General features: G+C 39.0%; 1 protein-coding gene across 5 annotated transcripts in view; it reads right to left on the bottom strand.

Moving 5' to 3' along the window:
* The window catches only part of LOC311444612 (protocadherin alpha-C2-like), a 147,905-nt gene that overhangs the window by 22,493 nt on the left and 107,757 nt on the right, over window positions 1–17,655 (bottom strand). For all 5 annotated transcript variants that reach the window (XM_084535893.1, XM_084535895.1, XM_084535891.1 and 2 more), the window contains 2 exons: window positions 16,883–16,941; window positions 14,719–14,807 (listed from right to left, as the gene is read on the bottom strand). In XM_084535893.1, the coding sequence (XP_084392019.1) occupies window positions 14,719–14,807; window positions 16,883–16,941 (148 nt within the window). The remainder of the gene's footprint in view (window positions 1–14,718; window positions 14,808–16,882; window positions 16,942–17,655) is intronic.

Raw genomic sequence — 17,655 nt, 5'->3', positions numbered from 1 at the left:
GGTTACTATACTTTTCAAACTCATTATCAAAGCTTCATTTTGTACATAGTTATCTCCTTCATTTTTTGTGTTCTTCATACTCAGATAAATTAAAGTCTTCATCTTCTCTTTTCTCTACAAGATCAGTTTCCTCTTCCTGTCCTGTTTTCACAAGGTTCTTCCTCTACAAGTATAATAGGCCTTTGTTCTGAAGATGCAGTTCCACCCAGCTGAATCAAGGCTAGTCTGCAGTATCCCTACCCCTCTCATTGTGCCAGTATTAGTTCCCAGCAGCAGCTAATTGAATTGAAACTCAAGCCTACGCAAATCCTTTCAGGCAGAACAACTCCCTGAACCAGCCAGTTCTACTGTCAGAGAAATGATGCTGATCTGGGAGAAGACTAGAATATATGTCAAGAACCAAAAGAAAAAGCAGTACTCAAAATCCCAGACTCAGACTGGTGTAAGTTGATATGGGAGTACACAAAGCCCATCTATTTGGTTCACACTGCCTTCCTGAAATGCAGGTGAGCTCTTCACTGCTCTAAGCCTTCCTGCTTCCATGCTGGTTGCCTTCATGCCTCATGGGATACAAGCTGGGTAAGAACAGGGAAGTATTCTATTGTCCCAGGGTTGAAAACTGACTATTATAACAAATTACTTGCAGTAAGCCTGTAACGCAGGTTGTACTACAGACATGGGAACAGATCAGATTCCCTGTCCTCCCTCCAAATGCTCCGTTGTGTAGCTTCTCTCCTCCTTCCCCTATACTGCAGCACCTACCACAAAAATAACAAGAATAGCAGCAAAAATCTGTCATGCTCAAGATATCTCTGTGTTTCACAAAGCACAGGGTTTTAGTTTGGTTTCCTAGCAACTCTGTAAGCCAATTTGGCAGCGATTTTAACTCTAGTTAACATAGGGTTGTTGCTGCTCTTCTCAAATAGATGCTCTAGATTCTTTACTACCTCCTTCTCTCGTCTTTAATATTAAAGTGGAATGTGCCTGAAGGCCCTCCTGGAAGATTAGTGAAAGCAAACCATGCCCCAGGCAGAAACACCTGCATTTCACTTTTACCTGCATCCTATCGTCTGATGATTTTTCATCTACATGAAGGAACTGTGAAGAGTTCTTAAGCTAGTGTTCATTTCATATTAACCAGGGGAAATGAACAAATGGAAGGAAAATCTGAGTATTAGAGTGAAGTTATTAAAGATCTCCAGTCAGAACTGACCTCACATCACAGATATGAAGGCCCCAGATACAGTTTCTGCAACGTCTGTTACAAAAACTTGACATCAGGGAATGGCACAGAGAGAAATACCAAGCAAGAAAAAGGAGGTTAATTGTGAACCTTGATGAAAATTAAGCTTTTAAAATAGTATTTGTTATATAATTTGGAAAATTCATAAAAATGCATCCAGAAATATGCAGTCATAGCATTGATATGCTATTGGATAGATATTTTACACTGAGAACAGTTACAAAGTTGACAGAAATGTTCCGAGCTTCACATCACGCTGTCTCACAAATGGCTTCAGACAAGATCAGAAACTGATCTGCATGGATTTGCTCTGCCTGACCCACTAGCCTCCCTGCTAGGGCTGCCAATTAGGTTCATCTGTGATGTTGTTCCCTCTGATGGGGTAAATCACCAGCAAAGAACTGGATTAGGCTCATCAAATTATTTTGTCTGTCAGCCCAGAGGTGAGTAGTCCTCTTTCCTATTAACAGTTCTCCTAGACAGATCAAGCTGCAGTCTGAAAAGTCTGTACACTGAGACGGATATATGGATTTACAGGTTGGACAAACAGAAATGTATTTTGTTCTGTCTCCAGACTTAACTGCTGAAAATAAGAGTAAGACAGGGATCAGAAGTGGACCACATCATTCTTCATGGAATTCTCTAACCTTGCTTGCCCCACAGAAAATACACTAAATTAAAGCAGAAAATAAAGCAAAAGGTGATTTTGTTCATGGTGCTTTTTTCTTACAACTGCAGCAAAGTCTTGGAATAACTGAGGCAGATAATCTGAGACTAATGTTATTCATTATTATAATTCCTCCATTTCCAGCTATACATGGGAGACTGCTACCTATCTGGCGTAAATTTGTAGCAAGAACAGGTAATTTTTGACATATGGAGATGAGATTACACACAATAACTGGAGAGAATAAATACCTTGGAAACCTATTGAGTATGGTGGTGCTAGCACACTCCTCCTCTTACCCTATTTCCACTGATGGCCTATGCATGACACAGCTGCAGGATATTTTTTTTTGTTTGGCTTATCCTCCATATGAGACTGAATACATTTGATTTTAGGCATTTGGAAAGGACAGTGCCTATGGTTACAGTCCATCCACTTACACTGTATGAGATGACAAGGGGAAACAGAAATGGTGTGGTGAACACTGAAGGCAAAGTATTTAGTTACTGTAGTCATTAATTATGACTACTTAAACACCACCAGAGCCACACATCCTTATTCACCAACAAAATGAGGGTCTCTTGCTGCTGAGAGCATGGGAAAGTAATACAGCATGAAATAGTGAAAAACTGAGGGCAGGAGGGAGGAGAAAGTAATTTCCAACTGCAGATGCTGAGATGTGTTTAATGTGTTATGTTCCTTAGTGATGAAAAATCCAGTCTGATTTTGTGTACTAAATGCAGTCCTGTAAGATCTGCAGGCTGTGTTTGAAGGAAAGCTGGGAGAGGAGGTTTTCATTGTGCATATTTCATTATTATGATAATATTTTAATTCAGGTTTTTCCATTTTTCTACTACTGCCTTTGTTAAAGCTCCTTTAATTTTATTGTCAGAGCTTTCTGCTCTTTTGTTAAAACCAGCTATCATATTCAAGTTATTATGTGTAACAAAGATATCAGAAAATCAAATCATTAGAATTAGAGAAGGTTCAGGCATTCCTTGATTGTTTTTGAGCCCATTCCATGGTTTCTTGATTTCTAAGTGCTTCCCAATGTGTTAAAAATCTGAATGTGAAAAACCTGCTGAAATTACTGGAAGACCAGAGCTTGCCACTTGGAAATAACTAGGTATTTCTTTTTCCAGATTTGAATAACCTAGCTGAGCAGGCAACAGGCCAAGGAGGTGTGATTACAGGATAAGCAGCTATAACCTGAGGCCAGCTCTATCACTGCAGGGAGGAATGAAAGAAGGAAGGAGGGGACCTCTCCTGCTCTTGTCTAAGTGAGCCTAAGGAGATTAAGTGCACAATTAGGTATTTAATCAGTGCCACTCCCAACCAAAGCAGCAGCCTGTCTTGTGTGCAATTCAGTATTATATTCCTGAAATGAAACTTCTGCATGGAGATTGAACTCTCTTTGCAGCCTCTCAAATCCCATCCTGCTGTATGCAACAGGCTCACACAAGTACCACAAGAGAGCCTGTGAATCCATCAGCACAGAATTTGCTTGCTGGCTGCTACATCTTACTTGCTTTTTCAACAGATCCTTTTCTTAGTCAAAAAAACAAGTCATGGGAGCAGGCACAAGACTACTGCTCCACTAACAACAAATGAAGCACTTCCTCTGTTCCTAGTAGAAATCTGGATCAAAATATAAGCAATTTAATTTCATTATATTCAGACCAGTGCCAGTGAAGCCTGCTCTAGCTCCAGCCTCTTTGATGGTGGCTGTGCGATGAACACCTGTTGTTCACAGTTTGGTTTTGGTCATCTCTCAGCAGCTGACCCTCCCGGCACTGCATGTTGAGCTGGGGCACAAGGTCCCACAGCCTCAACAACCTTCCAAGGCTCCCTTGCCTTCTCTGAACCTGTCCCATCTACCTGTGCATGCAGAAGAAGAAACTACTTTTCAAGGCATAAGCACATTGAAAAGCACAGTGATTTCCACAAGACCACAAAGTGTTTGTTTGTTTTCTTCCTAATCAAGCCATTTATTTTGCTAGCTGTGTGTATATGCTAAGAGGGGATGCTTTGAGGGATGGGTGACAGTAATTATACAAGGTAAGAGCAGAGAAGCTGTATTCAGATTCATTTCCTCCACAGCCAGAACCTTGATTTTATAAGAATTAAAACCCCATAATGAAGGGGATGCCTCTGCCTGCTTCTGTTGCTGTTCTACACTTCTCATTATACCCTCTGAGTGCACACAAGTAATGACTGAATAATTTCAAACTTTAGCTCTCAAAGTATATTCAGCATCTTCAGGCCAATGTTCTGTAAACAGTCAGAATACGTGCTGGAAAAATATGCAGTATTGCAATACTGCTTGATCTGCTTTGTGCAGCCCAGCTCTACCCTGGCAGTTAAGCAAGGATATGGCAAAGAGATCAGGGAGATGGAAAAGAGAGAAATGCAGTGGTCAAGGAGAAAGTGAAGCAGCCCCTGCCTGCCTGTTAAAAAGTAGAGCTCATGAGCTGCTGAAGGTCTGACATTGCACACAAATGGCCTGCAAGCACAGCAAAGAAAGGCTGAACCAAAAATCACAGGGTGTTCAGGAAGTCCTGACCTAATGGGTGCTCTGTGGCTCAGGAGGCTGGAGGGGAGCAGGGAAGGACAGCCTTGCAGCAGGCTTACAGCTCTGTTCTTTGCTCACCCCTGTTGCAGTGAGAGTGTTTGGGGCAGGGTGAATGCTGATTCTTACCTTTGCCATAGAGCACTCTGACAAAAATAACTTTAATTTTTCTGCACCTTGGCTCTTTTCCTTTTTAAAACAGGATACTGATCATTTCCTCTCTCTTGTTTTCCCAGACCTTGTCCTGCTTCCTTAGGTTCCTTAAGGCAAGACTTGTCTTTTGCTATTTCTGTGGGCTTTGTGTAGCGCCATCTGACCTGAGAGGCGCTGCCACATTGCAATATTAATAACAGGCGCCAAAGCAATGTCTGGTTTTATCTCTTTGGATGTGCAGATTACAAAAATAAACACATGAAAAATACATTCATGACCCCTGAGCACAGCAAAGTGCTGCACACAGGCAGACATCCATTAGTGGAAGATGTAGTGTCACAGAGTGGTCTGTATTCCCTCGCCTTCTTTTTTTCTTCCACTGCTTGCAATAGAAATACATTACAGACCAAAATTTCTTTGAACTGCTTAGAGCCTTGCTTGTTTTACCCACTTATTTTCAATCAGTTATTGAATTGTATACATATGCAAGACATAACAGGGTAGACATTCCTCCGAGATCATTAATATCACAGACTGATTTAACAATTATTTTAGTATTTTTTCCTTAAAAAAGAGAAAGTTTAAAAAGAAAGAAATGGAGACCACAGCAAATAAACACATCAGCAAAGGAAAAAAATAAAATAATTTCTAAAAAAATGCAATAGGAAGGCACAACAGGAACAAAATAAAGCAGCTGTAAGCTCACATGGAAGCAATTTGATTACAATCAATTCCCCCAAGTACTGACCAGATAAACACTTGTTCAGCTTATAAATTCTGACAAGATCACAAACCAAGGTAGTACAGCTGTAAGAGAGTGATTTTTCTTTTTATTTATTGAAACCTCTGGGAAAATAATAGTGATGGAAATCAAAATCCATGTCTTCTCCATAGCTACAGAATTTATCAGTAGGCATGCAAGAAGCTTTGGTATTATTGTTGATATTATTACTAGGATCAGAAAGAAGCACATGCCTGGAGCAACGGACAGTCAGACAAATGAAAAAGTTGCTTAGATCTGAAAATTGGACATGATTTTAATTAGATAAGAATTTCCTTCCAGATGTCTAGGAATCAATCTGATAAATTTTCAAGAATTGTTGTCCCCCTTTTTGCTTAGTTACAGCATCATTTGCGGTACTACAAACTTCTAGATGGTATGTTAATCAAGTTGAGAAAGCTGATGAACTAGCTAGAATTTTTGTCCTTTAATTTAAAGGAGTTAACAAGCTACTGGCCACTACAGACGTAAGAAAACTAACTGTAATCAAACATTTCAAGAGAGAATCCTTTGTTCTTAAAATGAAGAACAGAGCTAGTAGCAGCTGTTGAATTAAAAATGTTTGTCAGCACAACTGGAACATCCATTTTGAAGAAGCAAAAAATACTATAGGAAAGGATAAATTAGGTACACCAAGGAGTTACTCTCAATAAACTTTCTTCTAGAACCTAAACATAAAAATTGTAGCAAACTAGACCTTATTTGGCAATGCCAGAGCAGAGCCAAGCCCTCTAATGTTAACGATGTAAATCTGCACCGAATGTCAATTCTGAAATTTGTTGTTACTCAATTAGTGTGCAGCAAACCCACTCTTTGCTTGCAGTGTGTGATAGTTCCTAGATGTTTTGGACTCACTGTACAAATATCAGTTCTTGTGCTGATATTTCTGCCCATGAAACCCATGATAGAAACCTCACAGTTGACCTGGAATCTGACTCTGCATCTCCATCCTGCAAGCCCAGGTCTCACTACTGAATGCCACTGTCATTTGCCTTCTTCCCAGCTCTGCATCACTTAACACCAGCCTTGTGCCCCCTGCTTCCTGGTACTTAGCATCCCAAGTCTAAATGCAGCTCCCAGCCTGCAAGCCACAGCAGGCTTGAAACTATCACTTCCTAGAGCAGCTGGTAACTGCTTCTGCAAAATCTCTTACTTCATCACTCCTTAAAATGACAAAGTCATAAGCTGCAGCAGCTTTTCTCCACTGTCTTCAAACACCTGCTTCATATTACTCTATCACAGAAAACCAGTAGACTCCTGTTTTCTATTACTCTATTTTATTTTAGCTTTTAGAAATTTTATAGGTCTCCTGTGTTGTAGTTTCTCAGCTGGAGCTAGCATCGTTACATGGACCTTTAAGAATACTGGTCTGGAACAAGACCAGTGGAGACACTCCACATCCCATGTGGAGACCAGAAGCTGGACATGGTTCTCTTCAATTTGGGAAATGCAACAACTGGTTCCAGTCTGGAACTATGGACCTGATCTAAATGGAAGAGCTGCATGTGCACAGGGACTTGACTAAATGACGAGATGCACAAATCCATTCTGTGTTGCCTGGTGCTAATGATAAAGATTAATTCCTGTGCCCTAAATCTTTGCAACAGGTGAAATCAAGAATTCTCCAGTTTATGAAGGCATAAACTCTTCCAAGCACATTATTTTTCATGGACAAATTTAAGTCTTTGTCAAATATATCAAATCTTGCCAAGACAAACAGACCAAATGACCTTGAGCTTTTTTCAAATTCTGATTAGTCCTTTTTTTCTTACACCAAGTCTTCACTGACTAAGGTATTGCACACTATAAAATCTCTCATCCATCTCACCTAAGTTACCTTATGCTGAAAAGTAGTAGACCCCATGATAAAGATCACATATGCAATTTCAGGTCAGTCATGTTTTTTTGGAGCTAAGAGAAGAAATATAAAATTATGAAAATTAAAATTAACATTAGCCATGTCATGACTGTAGTTTCTGTTAAATACATCTTTCCCTCTTTGCCCACTCAGCTGAACAGAATTGTTCCTATTCTGAACAGTCATCATCTCTTTAAGAATAATAATCTGAATGTCAAGCTGCATCTATCACACAGAAATTTAGTTTTCTGACATGTTCTTTTAAAAAATCTCCCTGATTTCAAAATGCTTTTCTTCAGACCAAGCAGATTTTGAAATTCTGTGCTTCCATCAGGCTGTCAGAAATTAGAAGCATTTACCACAATAAATTCTTAGTTCACTGCAAAATGTTGTAAAGGCCATGTGTGGCCAAGTCAGATACTTGCATTTCAGAAAACCTGGAATAACAATACAGAAGGGAGACATAGTGGAGAGATGAGCATGAAGTGACCAGAGTCATTAGGTGGAAGTGTTGAAGAGAAATAAGGAAGAGAGAAAAACACAATTGGCAAACTAGATGTGAAAAGTGTGAAAATGGAGAAAATAGTGAAAAGCAGAAGAGTAAGAAGTACACTGGGAGTGTCCCATGAGTAAAGTGCACTGGATATAGGGGAAAAACTGATGACTGTACATCACTTTGAAGGGCTCAAAGGATGGGTGGAATTAATTTGAGAATTCAATGACCAAGGTCATTGACATGAGATAAAAGAAAGGGGTTTAGCCTTATATGGTCCTAGCAGATTATTTCTATTTCTGTACAGCTTGCTGCTTCACATCTACATGAGAAAGCTGGCACAATTTCCTTCCCTGAACTCTACTGAGCTGGTAGGGATACCACAGTTTTAGAATAATGATTTTAGTATGGCTTATGGGGATGATTTTTCCATGATTACAATAGGTTTGAATCAAATCTCTATAATACTTTACCATGTAGGGTTAAGAACTGGTTAAACTTCCTATGACCTTTATTTTTGGGATTTATCAAATCACCGACTTAAAGGCAAATTTTCAAGAGAAATATGAATGACTTGGTTATTCTGTATTTTCTTTACTGACTTCTTTAGATATTACACATCATCACACAGTTTTTCTTAAAAAACAAAGGAATGGTTCTAAGAGCTGGTATTTTGATACATAGGTATTTCTGGGTTTGAAATTTGCAATTATGAAATTAGATGAAAAATGGGTTATTAATGAAAATAATATATAGTATACAGGTGTGCACAGCTGCATCTTCTAGCTACTTCCATTTTAAACAGCTGCAACATTCTGCAAAAAAAAAAAAAAAAAAAAATCCAGATCCCAGTTATGTATTCTGGGTTGCTAATTAGTTATTATCGTTTATAGCTTTAATCAACAAGCTGCTAAAGCTAAGCCATACCAATACTCTGAGCTGTTATTTGTAAATTAACCTTTATCAGTCTCTGAAAAGCAATACTTTTAGGCCCCACACATTCTTTGCACTGTCTGCTTAACTGGTTGAGGAATCTCAATTAGCCTCTTTTTCTGTAGGTATGGAAGGTAAGGAAGGTCATTTGATGAAAGTGAACAGAAACTCATTGACATTTAGGAAGAAATTGTTCTCCATTTGTGACCATGATGCAAAGCTATATTGTACGAAATACATTACAGCTGAGGTCTCATATCAGTCAGAGCTGTTATTAGGATCTTTAAACTGAATTTTTAGAAAAATACTTCAGAAGCCAAGAGCCTTGCAACAGTTTTGTGGCCCCCTGTGAGCTTTTACTAGAGAGTTATGCCTGCTGAATTTCAAGAACAGTGTCATAACAGTGAGGGGGTCAAACAGAAAAAAAAATAGTAATTCATTTCTGCAGTGATGCTAAGGTGCAGAGAGATCAAATGATTACGCCATGAAAAGAAGAATCTAACTCAGTTCAGAAAGTGTGGCTTTCCGGCCCCTTCACTAGAATTTATTACCCAGTCTCAGCATGCCAATCTTTTTTCCAGTGACCTATTCTCAGTACTCACTTAAGGGTCTACTCTGCCCCATTCCCAATGCTATCTGCCCCCTGTTTTTCCAATTTTTTCCCTCCCCCAGATCCTCTGTGCTTACCTTCCTATTCTTGATTTTTTTCCCATTCCCCCCCCGTCCCCGATCCCATGCCCTTAGATTTCCCTTCACAGGTCTCTCCTGCTTACACTTCATGCCCCAGCTCTCATTCATAGAATCACAGAATGGCCTGGGTTGAAAAGGACCTTAAAGATCATCTAGTTTCAACCCCCCTGCTCTGGGTGGGGTTGCCAAACAATAGAGCAGGCTGCCCAGAGCCATATCCAGCCTAGCTTTGAATGCCTCCTTTCCTGCGCTTCTCATGTAGTTCCACTGCAAGTAAGTGTCTACTCCTGAAAGAATGTTCTTGTTCAACTAGAATTAATCTGCTTGAAACACAGAACTGTGTATGCCACAATGTACACTAGGCAGCTGTAACATTTCCCTCTCCCATCAAGGTACTCACTCTGTCACCACTGTTCTTGGTAATTTTTCTTAGAATCCACCTAAGCATCCCCTTTCCCTTTAACAACTTCCCCACAGTCATTCCTCCATAACACTGTTCTCTAACTCAAACCAGCACTACAAAACGCCCTAGTAAGTCTGACTTTACTTTTCCTATCATTTTGCTTATTTGCCTTATTTCTAATTGTTTCTCATTTAATTATCAGTATTCATCACTTATTCTACAGCCCATGCTTAATCTGCAGACTTCTGCATTCCATCTGGTTGGAACATGAACCGTCCTCTGCGAGAAACAGCAATCTATTCTAGAACAGCTGCAGCTTCCAACTTAAAACCTAAGAGCACATGGAGTCCCTTAGGACAGTCTGAGCATTCACAGGCATCGAAGATCCCTAACCAGCATGGAAAAAGTGGAAAAGATTGAATCGGGCAAGATGTAAGGAACATCCGGAAAAACAACAGAGAGAGGAAAACTATGAGAGAGATGATCTTCAGATGACAAATACTGAAAGAATCAGGCTTAGGGTGTTGGAACACAAGGAGTTACACATCTTTATATAAAGACTTTATATATACACATGCACACATATGTATCTATTATACAGTTCTCTCAATAACCAGACTTGAACTCTGATTTTCTTGGTTATAATACTCCACTGCCTTTTAAAGTAGCTGTGAAACCCACAGCTAACCTTTCTCACTCTCCTTTTTATTTCTGTCAAGCAACAGCAGCCAGTACCGCTACTGCTGTTTACTTGGCCAGTTCAAGGAATAAACATGTGCCCCAAGCATGGAAGACTGCCATGCTGAGGTCAGTAGATTCCCATGCAATATAAGTTCTTTTTTTTTTTTCTTCATAAGAGTACTTTAAAAAGCAAGGCTACAACCCCCTTGCCCAGATTATTACCTTGGAAAAGGAAACAAAAATGACAGAAATTAGAAGAATGTGTCCACTGCAAAATCAGAAGCATAAAATTGACAAATCTTAAGATTGCATTTGCTTATGCAACTTAATTTACTCCCTTGCACATACTCTTAAGGACAGACACCAAAATCACAGCTTCCTTGAAAGGTCAGTGGGCTGTTTGTCATGGACTTCAGAGATTCCAGTAAGACTCACAGTCTTCAGCACCATGCTTACAAATTTCAGTTGTTTTTGTTTTTTATTTTTTTTTTTCCCATGAGGTCCATTTGTCTTTTGTTCACACCATTCTCTGATTGCAAGTCTTCCTCCCTCCTCTCCCAAATATATGCAGTGTGCGGTCCAGTGTCTTATTTACTGCATATATACAAAGCCCACATTGAACAGAGGATTTAAAATTCTTCCTGGTTATTTTTCATTGCAAAACCTTATCATTCTCCCGGTTCTTACATGTGCTATTAATGCATCTTTAGACTTTTTTGTAAAGCAACTTGTATTACCAATTCTGTTTTATAGATTAGAGTATGGAGCACACAGAAATACAAACAGATTTGTCTATGCCCAGTAAGTCTGAGCTCTGAATTATGCATTAGCCTGACTTCTTCAGACATCTGCAGTGTTATATTCAGAGCTAGGCATCTAAAAAATAAAGTTCACTCAGATTAGTGACCACCTGTAAGAAGTCTGGTATAATTGCCAAATCTGTCAAAGGACATAGAGCAGGAGACAGAAATCTGTCTGTGTTTCATAGGCTCACTGTGTTGCTTGTGGGGACCAAATGAGATGCCACAGGGAGCTAAACCCAATGCTATCTTTCACCTAGGGAGATTTTGAGCCTTCTTGTCCCTCCTCATTGGGAAGGATCCTGACCACAAACCTACAAACCATTGGATTAATGCATAAGAAAATGTAGACAATTAAAAAATACTAAATCAAGATTTGCTATCCCCTGCATGAGCGTAATATACCGTAAAGTCAATAAATGTGCTGTTCATGCAAATGAGGGCCTGGTTTTGTTTAAATAACATATTTGCTGAAAGATCATGTGATGTTTCAGTGCAGCGATGTCTTGGGAATTAAGGATTTACTGATTTAACACTTGACTTGTTCACCCTTCTTAAAGCATTTCAATGACATCATCTTTGAATGCTCTCATTGATTAACTCTCTGAAGAGTGTCTGTGAGGCATCTTATCCATGACTACTGAGGATTGTTAAATAATTAATGGTTTAGTGACAACCTGATTGAGATTAATCAATTGACTAAAACAACTGCATGGAGCATGTATGCACAGAACAGGCTTGGAAGTGGTTTATAGTAATTAGAAGCCAAGATCTGCAGCTGCCACTATATGCTGATGGTAAGAGAGATAATAAATAGCCTATCTAGCAGCTTATCTGGACACAGGTGTACACCACTTATTCAAATGATGTTTCAGGAGCAAATTTATTTGTTGGCTTAATCAAGTGTAATTGATCAGAATGAGTTACATCTTTGCATCTGTTGTTTATGTTAACCTGATGAAAAATATCACAAGTCTCGAGCCTCAGCAGTAAAAAAAAAAAAAAAAGAGTATTGAAAGAAGTATTTGTGGGAAACTGCAGATGTAGCTAACAACTAAAAGAGTGTAGTAAATTGCTGAAAATATGATGCATGATCGTGTACTAAAACTATGAATTAACTTAGTAATTTTTATTAATCCTAAGTGAGCTTTCCCTATGAATCATCTGTTTGCTATGAAGGACCAGAGATACTTGTAGCTTTTGCTTACAGAGTAGAGAAGGATACTACTTTAAACTTGCTAAAAAAGGGCTCATGTCAGGGTCAGTAATCTCTTGGGAACAGACAAAGATGAAAAGAGAGTCTTTGCTGTGCAGGAAAAGATATTCTTTCACAAGGAACCTAATTCACAAAAACTGGATTAAAAAGGAGCTGTAATTTGTGTGGATACTCTATCATGCCTTTTTAATTAGTCATGCTTTTCTGTATAGCAAAAATATTTCCAGGGGCTGATGGTATTTCTTACAACTTCTTTGGACACGTTACTTAGAAATAAAAAAACACAGAGAAATAATGATTTATGATGCCAGTCCAAGGACCACTGTAAATAGCCTTTGCACTTGGACTGCCACCTCTCCTGTTGCCCAGCCCCAAAGTGCCTCCTGCCAGCTTCTTCCCTCACTCGCCTTACAGTTTCTTCCATTCTTCACAGCCACTGACACTTATGGACGCATGTGTGACATCTACAGTCATTGTACAAGTGCCTTATTATGTCGTCATGAAGGGAAAGAACACCAGGAGCCAAGGGTTAGTGCTACTCCTCACACTAAGAGATATTCAGGTTCTCAAAGTGAGTCTAAAACAATAAGACCACAAAAGAAAACCAGAGGGCAGTTAGCGGACAGGTCGCTGTGACCAAAATGCCAACAGACCTCCTCAGAAGGTAGGACCATCCTACTTTTGTATTTACATTCAGAAAATCTGCATTAAAAATCTTGATTAACAGCAAGCAAACATCTGGGTGAATTTTTGCATCCATATTGACCTTGGAATAAGGTAATGCAATAAGCACTCAGTGAAGGATGACTAGTGCAGCTGATGGCCTGGGGAAACCCTCTGTAAAGGTTGGAGTGTACTTGTGGTGACATTTTTGAATGTAAACTAAACAGTTACATACCCTGCATAACATGAACGAGCTGTGTTTTCCTGTAAAACCTGTAACAGATGGAAAACCACAGGATAACCAGATAACTATAGCCTAGGGGCCCATTATATCTGATTTCCGAATCTATTTTTGCACATAGGCCTTCTGCAATACCAATACAGATTCTGCTAGACATCATTAGTGCATGGATATGTTGTAGATGTGAATACAAATTCTGAAGTTGCTCTTCAGTCCTTTATCCAGGTAAATATGACATTTAAACCAAAGGGAAAGTTTTGCAGTGAAAATAAATATGTTACAATATAAAAAGCGAGAATATTTTATTGCCTGCATTGCAAAGATATAGGTAATATTTTTTCTAACTCAATCTAGACTCTTATTGACTGCTGTAAACTCATCAGGCAGTGGCTAAGAAAATTATAATTTTATGTACTAGTCAATGAAAACAGCTAGGAAATGAATGGGAAATTCAACTTGTAACTGCTCAGCAACGGTGATTCATGACCAAGGAGTGAACTAGCATGGAGGGCAAGAAGGCCTGATTGCAGAAAGGGTTAAACTGTCTGGGAGCAGGAATGCCAGGGACAGAATGACTTTGTGTAAGGGAATGAAGTTTCCCTAGGTGATAAGAAGGTGATAGTTGCTGTATAATCTTGTAGCAATGGGCTAAAGTGTCCCATGCCTACACTTACATGATGAATGCTGGGGCAAGTGTATATAAGGAATCAGCTCATGATGCATCTCTGCAGACTCCTTGTAGAACTGCTTGTGGTGGTAGGACTCTGTTCAATGCATTGTTCGTTACATTTTATTTTTATATTTAAGCACCAATGTGAGTTCAATTTGCCTCAGTGGGTAAAAGAAGAATTTGAAAAACAAACAAACAAACAAACAAAATCATTCAATTTAACTGCAGAAAATAAGAAGAGGCATTCAAACAGACTTGGGTTTGTAAAAATAATGCGGCAAAATTGATAAGATCCTAACCCAGTTTTGCTATTCTTTTGAAATGGAGGACACATCAATCAGCTCTAGACCCAATCATGGGTATTTTGAATCTGAATTCAAACATCAGAAGTGAAACCTTTGGTCACACAAACCAATAACCTCCACAGGTAGGGTGAGAGCTGGGATCAAAGACTCTCATCACCAGAGGTCATATAAGGCAGTAAAGAAAAAGACTTTTTTTTTTTTTTTTGACTTAATTACTCCACTGTATTTAGAATCCAAAAAGTAATTTACATGAACTTCACTCTGAGACACAAAACAATAGAAAAAACAAGACTAAGAAGTCTATTTCATTTAACATTAATTCCCCACACATATTTTGGACTTTTACACTTACCGGGAGTAGCACTGGAGACTGTTGGCCACTGCTGGTCAGGCCCTCCTGGCCCTCCACGTAAGATTCCTGCCTCCTCCATATGCACAGCACTGAATAAGTATATAGCATGGTTAGATTAAACAGTACACCTCTGGCTTTATAACATTCCCCTTCCCTGCTACTCTTCAAAGGTCCTAACTTTTTGTCACTGTGCAAGTGCTGCTGTAGTACTGCATCACACTAACAAATTCTACTGGAGCACTGGAGAACTAGCTATTCTGACTTGCTACAAATAATCAAAAAACACAGTTGTGGCATAATTAAAAAAAAAAAAACATACCTCCAGGACACTTTGCTTTCAATGGTTGGAAGTTGCTAACAAGGAAGTTGCACCTTCTTTGCTGTTATAATGTATTAACATTAAAGCAAACAATAAAAAGTTTCTTGAATTAGTTCTGAGCTTCTCTAAGTACACTACTCTTGTGAACAATTCAGAAGGAATTGTGAACAACTGTGAACAATTCAGAAGGAAACTGCATCACATTAAATTTTATCATGTTATATGGTGAGCACTTGGCTTTGAAAGCATCAGTGCTCCATATTAGCCAGCACCTTATATGGAAGGAAATGAAAAATCTCCTACATTTAATGCAAAACTAGGCCCTTATCTGTGTATGATTTTTAGAAAAACTCAATTCTGTGACTGTGAACCTGTCTCTGCTCATCTGCCTCTCAGCTCCGTTCTACACTTCCAACTGACCTTGATGGGCAATTTCAACTAAATGGGACAAATGCCAAAGGTCATATGGTTACCAAATTTCTACATGTTTTATAAAAAAATGAGCATTTAATGAAAATCATCAGTTGGGTAGGTCGCACAGGCTTGGATACTGAGAAGGATGGGGCTGCTGATGTGAGAGAACAGAGCAACACACACAGTTTCTTAGAAAGGCTTAATTAGCTCCCCTGCATGTGGGACAAATTGCTTTATATGAGCTCTGACTCTTCATTTATCATTCAAGTAACTTCAGGAAAAATCTTGAACTTGGTATAAAAAGGAATGTGCATCCACAGGGTCAGATTGGGAATATGCAAGAGCACACCTGGATCCATGGACCGGTAAATGAGATTCCTAGGTAGGTGAGAAAAATCCTGTTTCAGGATCCTTCTTCCCAGACTGTTCATTTCTTTTTCAGAAGGTAGTTGGAGACCCAAAAAAAACACCACTAGATAAACAGCAAGAACACAGCCACCTGACTGCCCTCATCAACGTAAAGCACAGTCTCAGGGATGGCCAGTCAGAACCTGAGTTTTGGACTTCTCCCTTAAGACTACAAAACTATGGATAATAGATAGAAGGCGATGGCCACAGCCGTACTGCATCCATCAACGGCTTTCGAAAAAGTATAAATTCCTGCACTTGCAGTATCACTAGGAATTATTACAGCCCTATATTTGCATCTCAGTCTGTAAGGTAGCATGTCAGATTACACCTTAATATAAGACCAGTTTGCTAATCAGTTCATGGAATAGAAGCAAATATATTTTAACTAGGCTCTACAAAAAGAAGGCTTTGTTATAATTCTTTCCAGATGTACTGAGTAGTAAATTATAGCAGAGACTGCTCACCAGAGAAATTTCAGTCAAAAGAAATTTGGACCCAGCCTCACTTTGCCTTATCTGAAAATCTGTTTCTTATCTTTAAAATGTCCTTTAAACTATGGTAATAACCTTGTGGGTACCATGTGGGTAATAAATGGGCTGTAGGAGCTGAATACTTCTATGGTAATGAGAGACAGCAAGATGGAAAATGCATCAATGCTGCAGACAGTCTATTGAAGCATATCAACATTAATGATAACAGGGAGCTTTAAAGTAAACAAGAAGTGTAGAATCACAATTAAATAATTCAATAATTGGAGCAATTATGGCTTGACAGTCAACATAAAAAAGGAAGGAGGCAAACACAACAAAAGCACAGCTCTGTAGTAGTACAGTAAGAGCAGAATATGTAGTCAGATCATATTTGTAACACTTGGAGATTGAAAGTGACAGCAGCAGAACCTTCTTTCCATCTCAGCATACAGATATCATCAGTCTAGCACATCAGAGAATCCAGACAGCTTTGTCCTTCTCACAGAGGCCAAAGACAGAATTCCCATTTGCCCAGAAGCACACTACATACCTTTGCATTCCTGCCCTTAGGGATGCAGAGTAGCGCCAGTCAGGATTGGGGTGTTTTGGCTGTAGAAACAGAAACCCAAAAAAACATTATTAGTGTGTGTTGAGTATGCTGAAAAACATGTATATCTGGCTAATTTTGTGTTTGTTGTCAAAGAATCTGAATGGAACTACTCACTTTTCGTGAATATTCATAACTGGCAAATTCTTTAAACAATTTTTTCAAACAAATTCTTCAAACAAATTCTTCTACAAATCTAAACTTTCAAATGGACACACAGAGATCATCTCTGTAACAAAACAACATTTGGATGCCAAGGCCTTTGGCTAGAGATGGTCTTTGTGGAAACACATTTAATGCTGGAAACTGGTGGAAAGTTATTTTGCATATTCATAAACATTCTGAGCATAGGAAAAAAAAAAAAAAAAAAAAGGATGATAAAACCATAATACACATTCTACTTGATGAGTCAAGGAAACCCAGCTGCTGCACTGGATAGTATCTGTCTGAGGACATACAAAATGCAGCCCCCTGTGAAGGAGATGTGGGCTCCTGTTTGCCATGAAGCTTCTGCTGGCATTTAGCATACTGCAGAGGACTGCACTAGATTGTATCAAATTTGCAGACTGCAGCAAGTCTTTTATTAAAGGCAGACATTTTCTTTTATATCAAGAACAACTACATTCTCCATATTCATCAGAGGGCATAGGGGAAGGAAGGGGAGAATAAACAGCAATACCCTTTGACCAACAAACCTCAGCATATGCTAACATGCT

The sequence above is a fragment of the Aythya ferina genome (assembly GCF_964211825.1).
Source record: "Aythya ferina genome assembly, chromosome: 14".
NCBI classification, from domain to species: Eukaryota; Metazoa; Chordata; class Aves; order Anseriformes; family Anatidae; genus Aythya; species Aythya ferina.
This window is presented reverse-complemented; position numbering and strand designations above follow the sequence as displayed.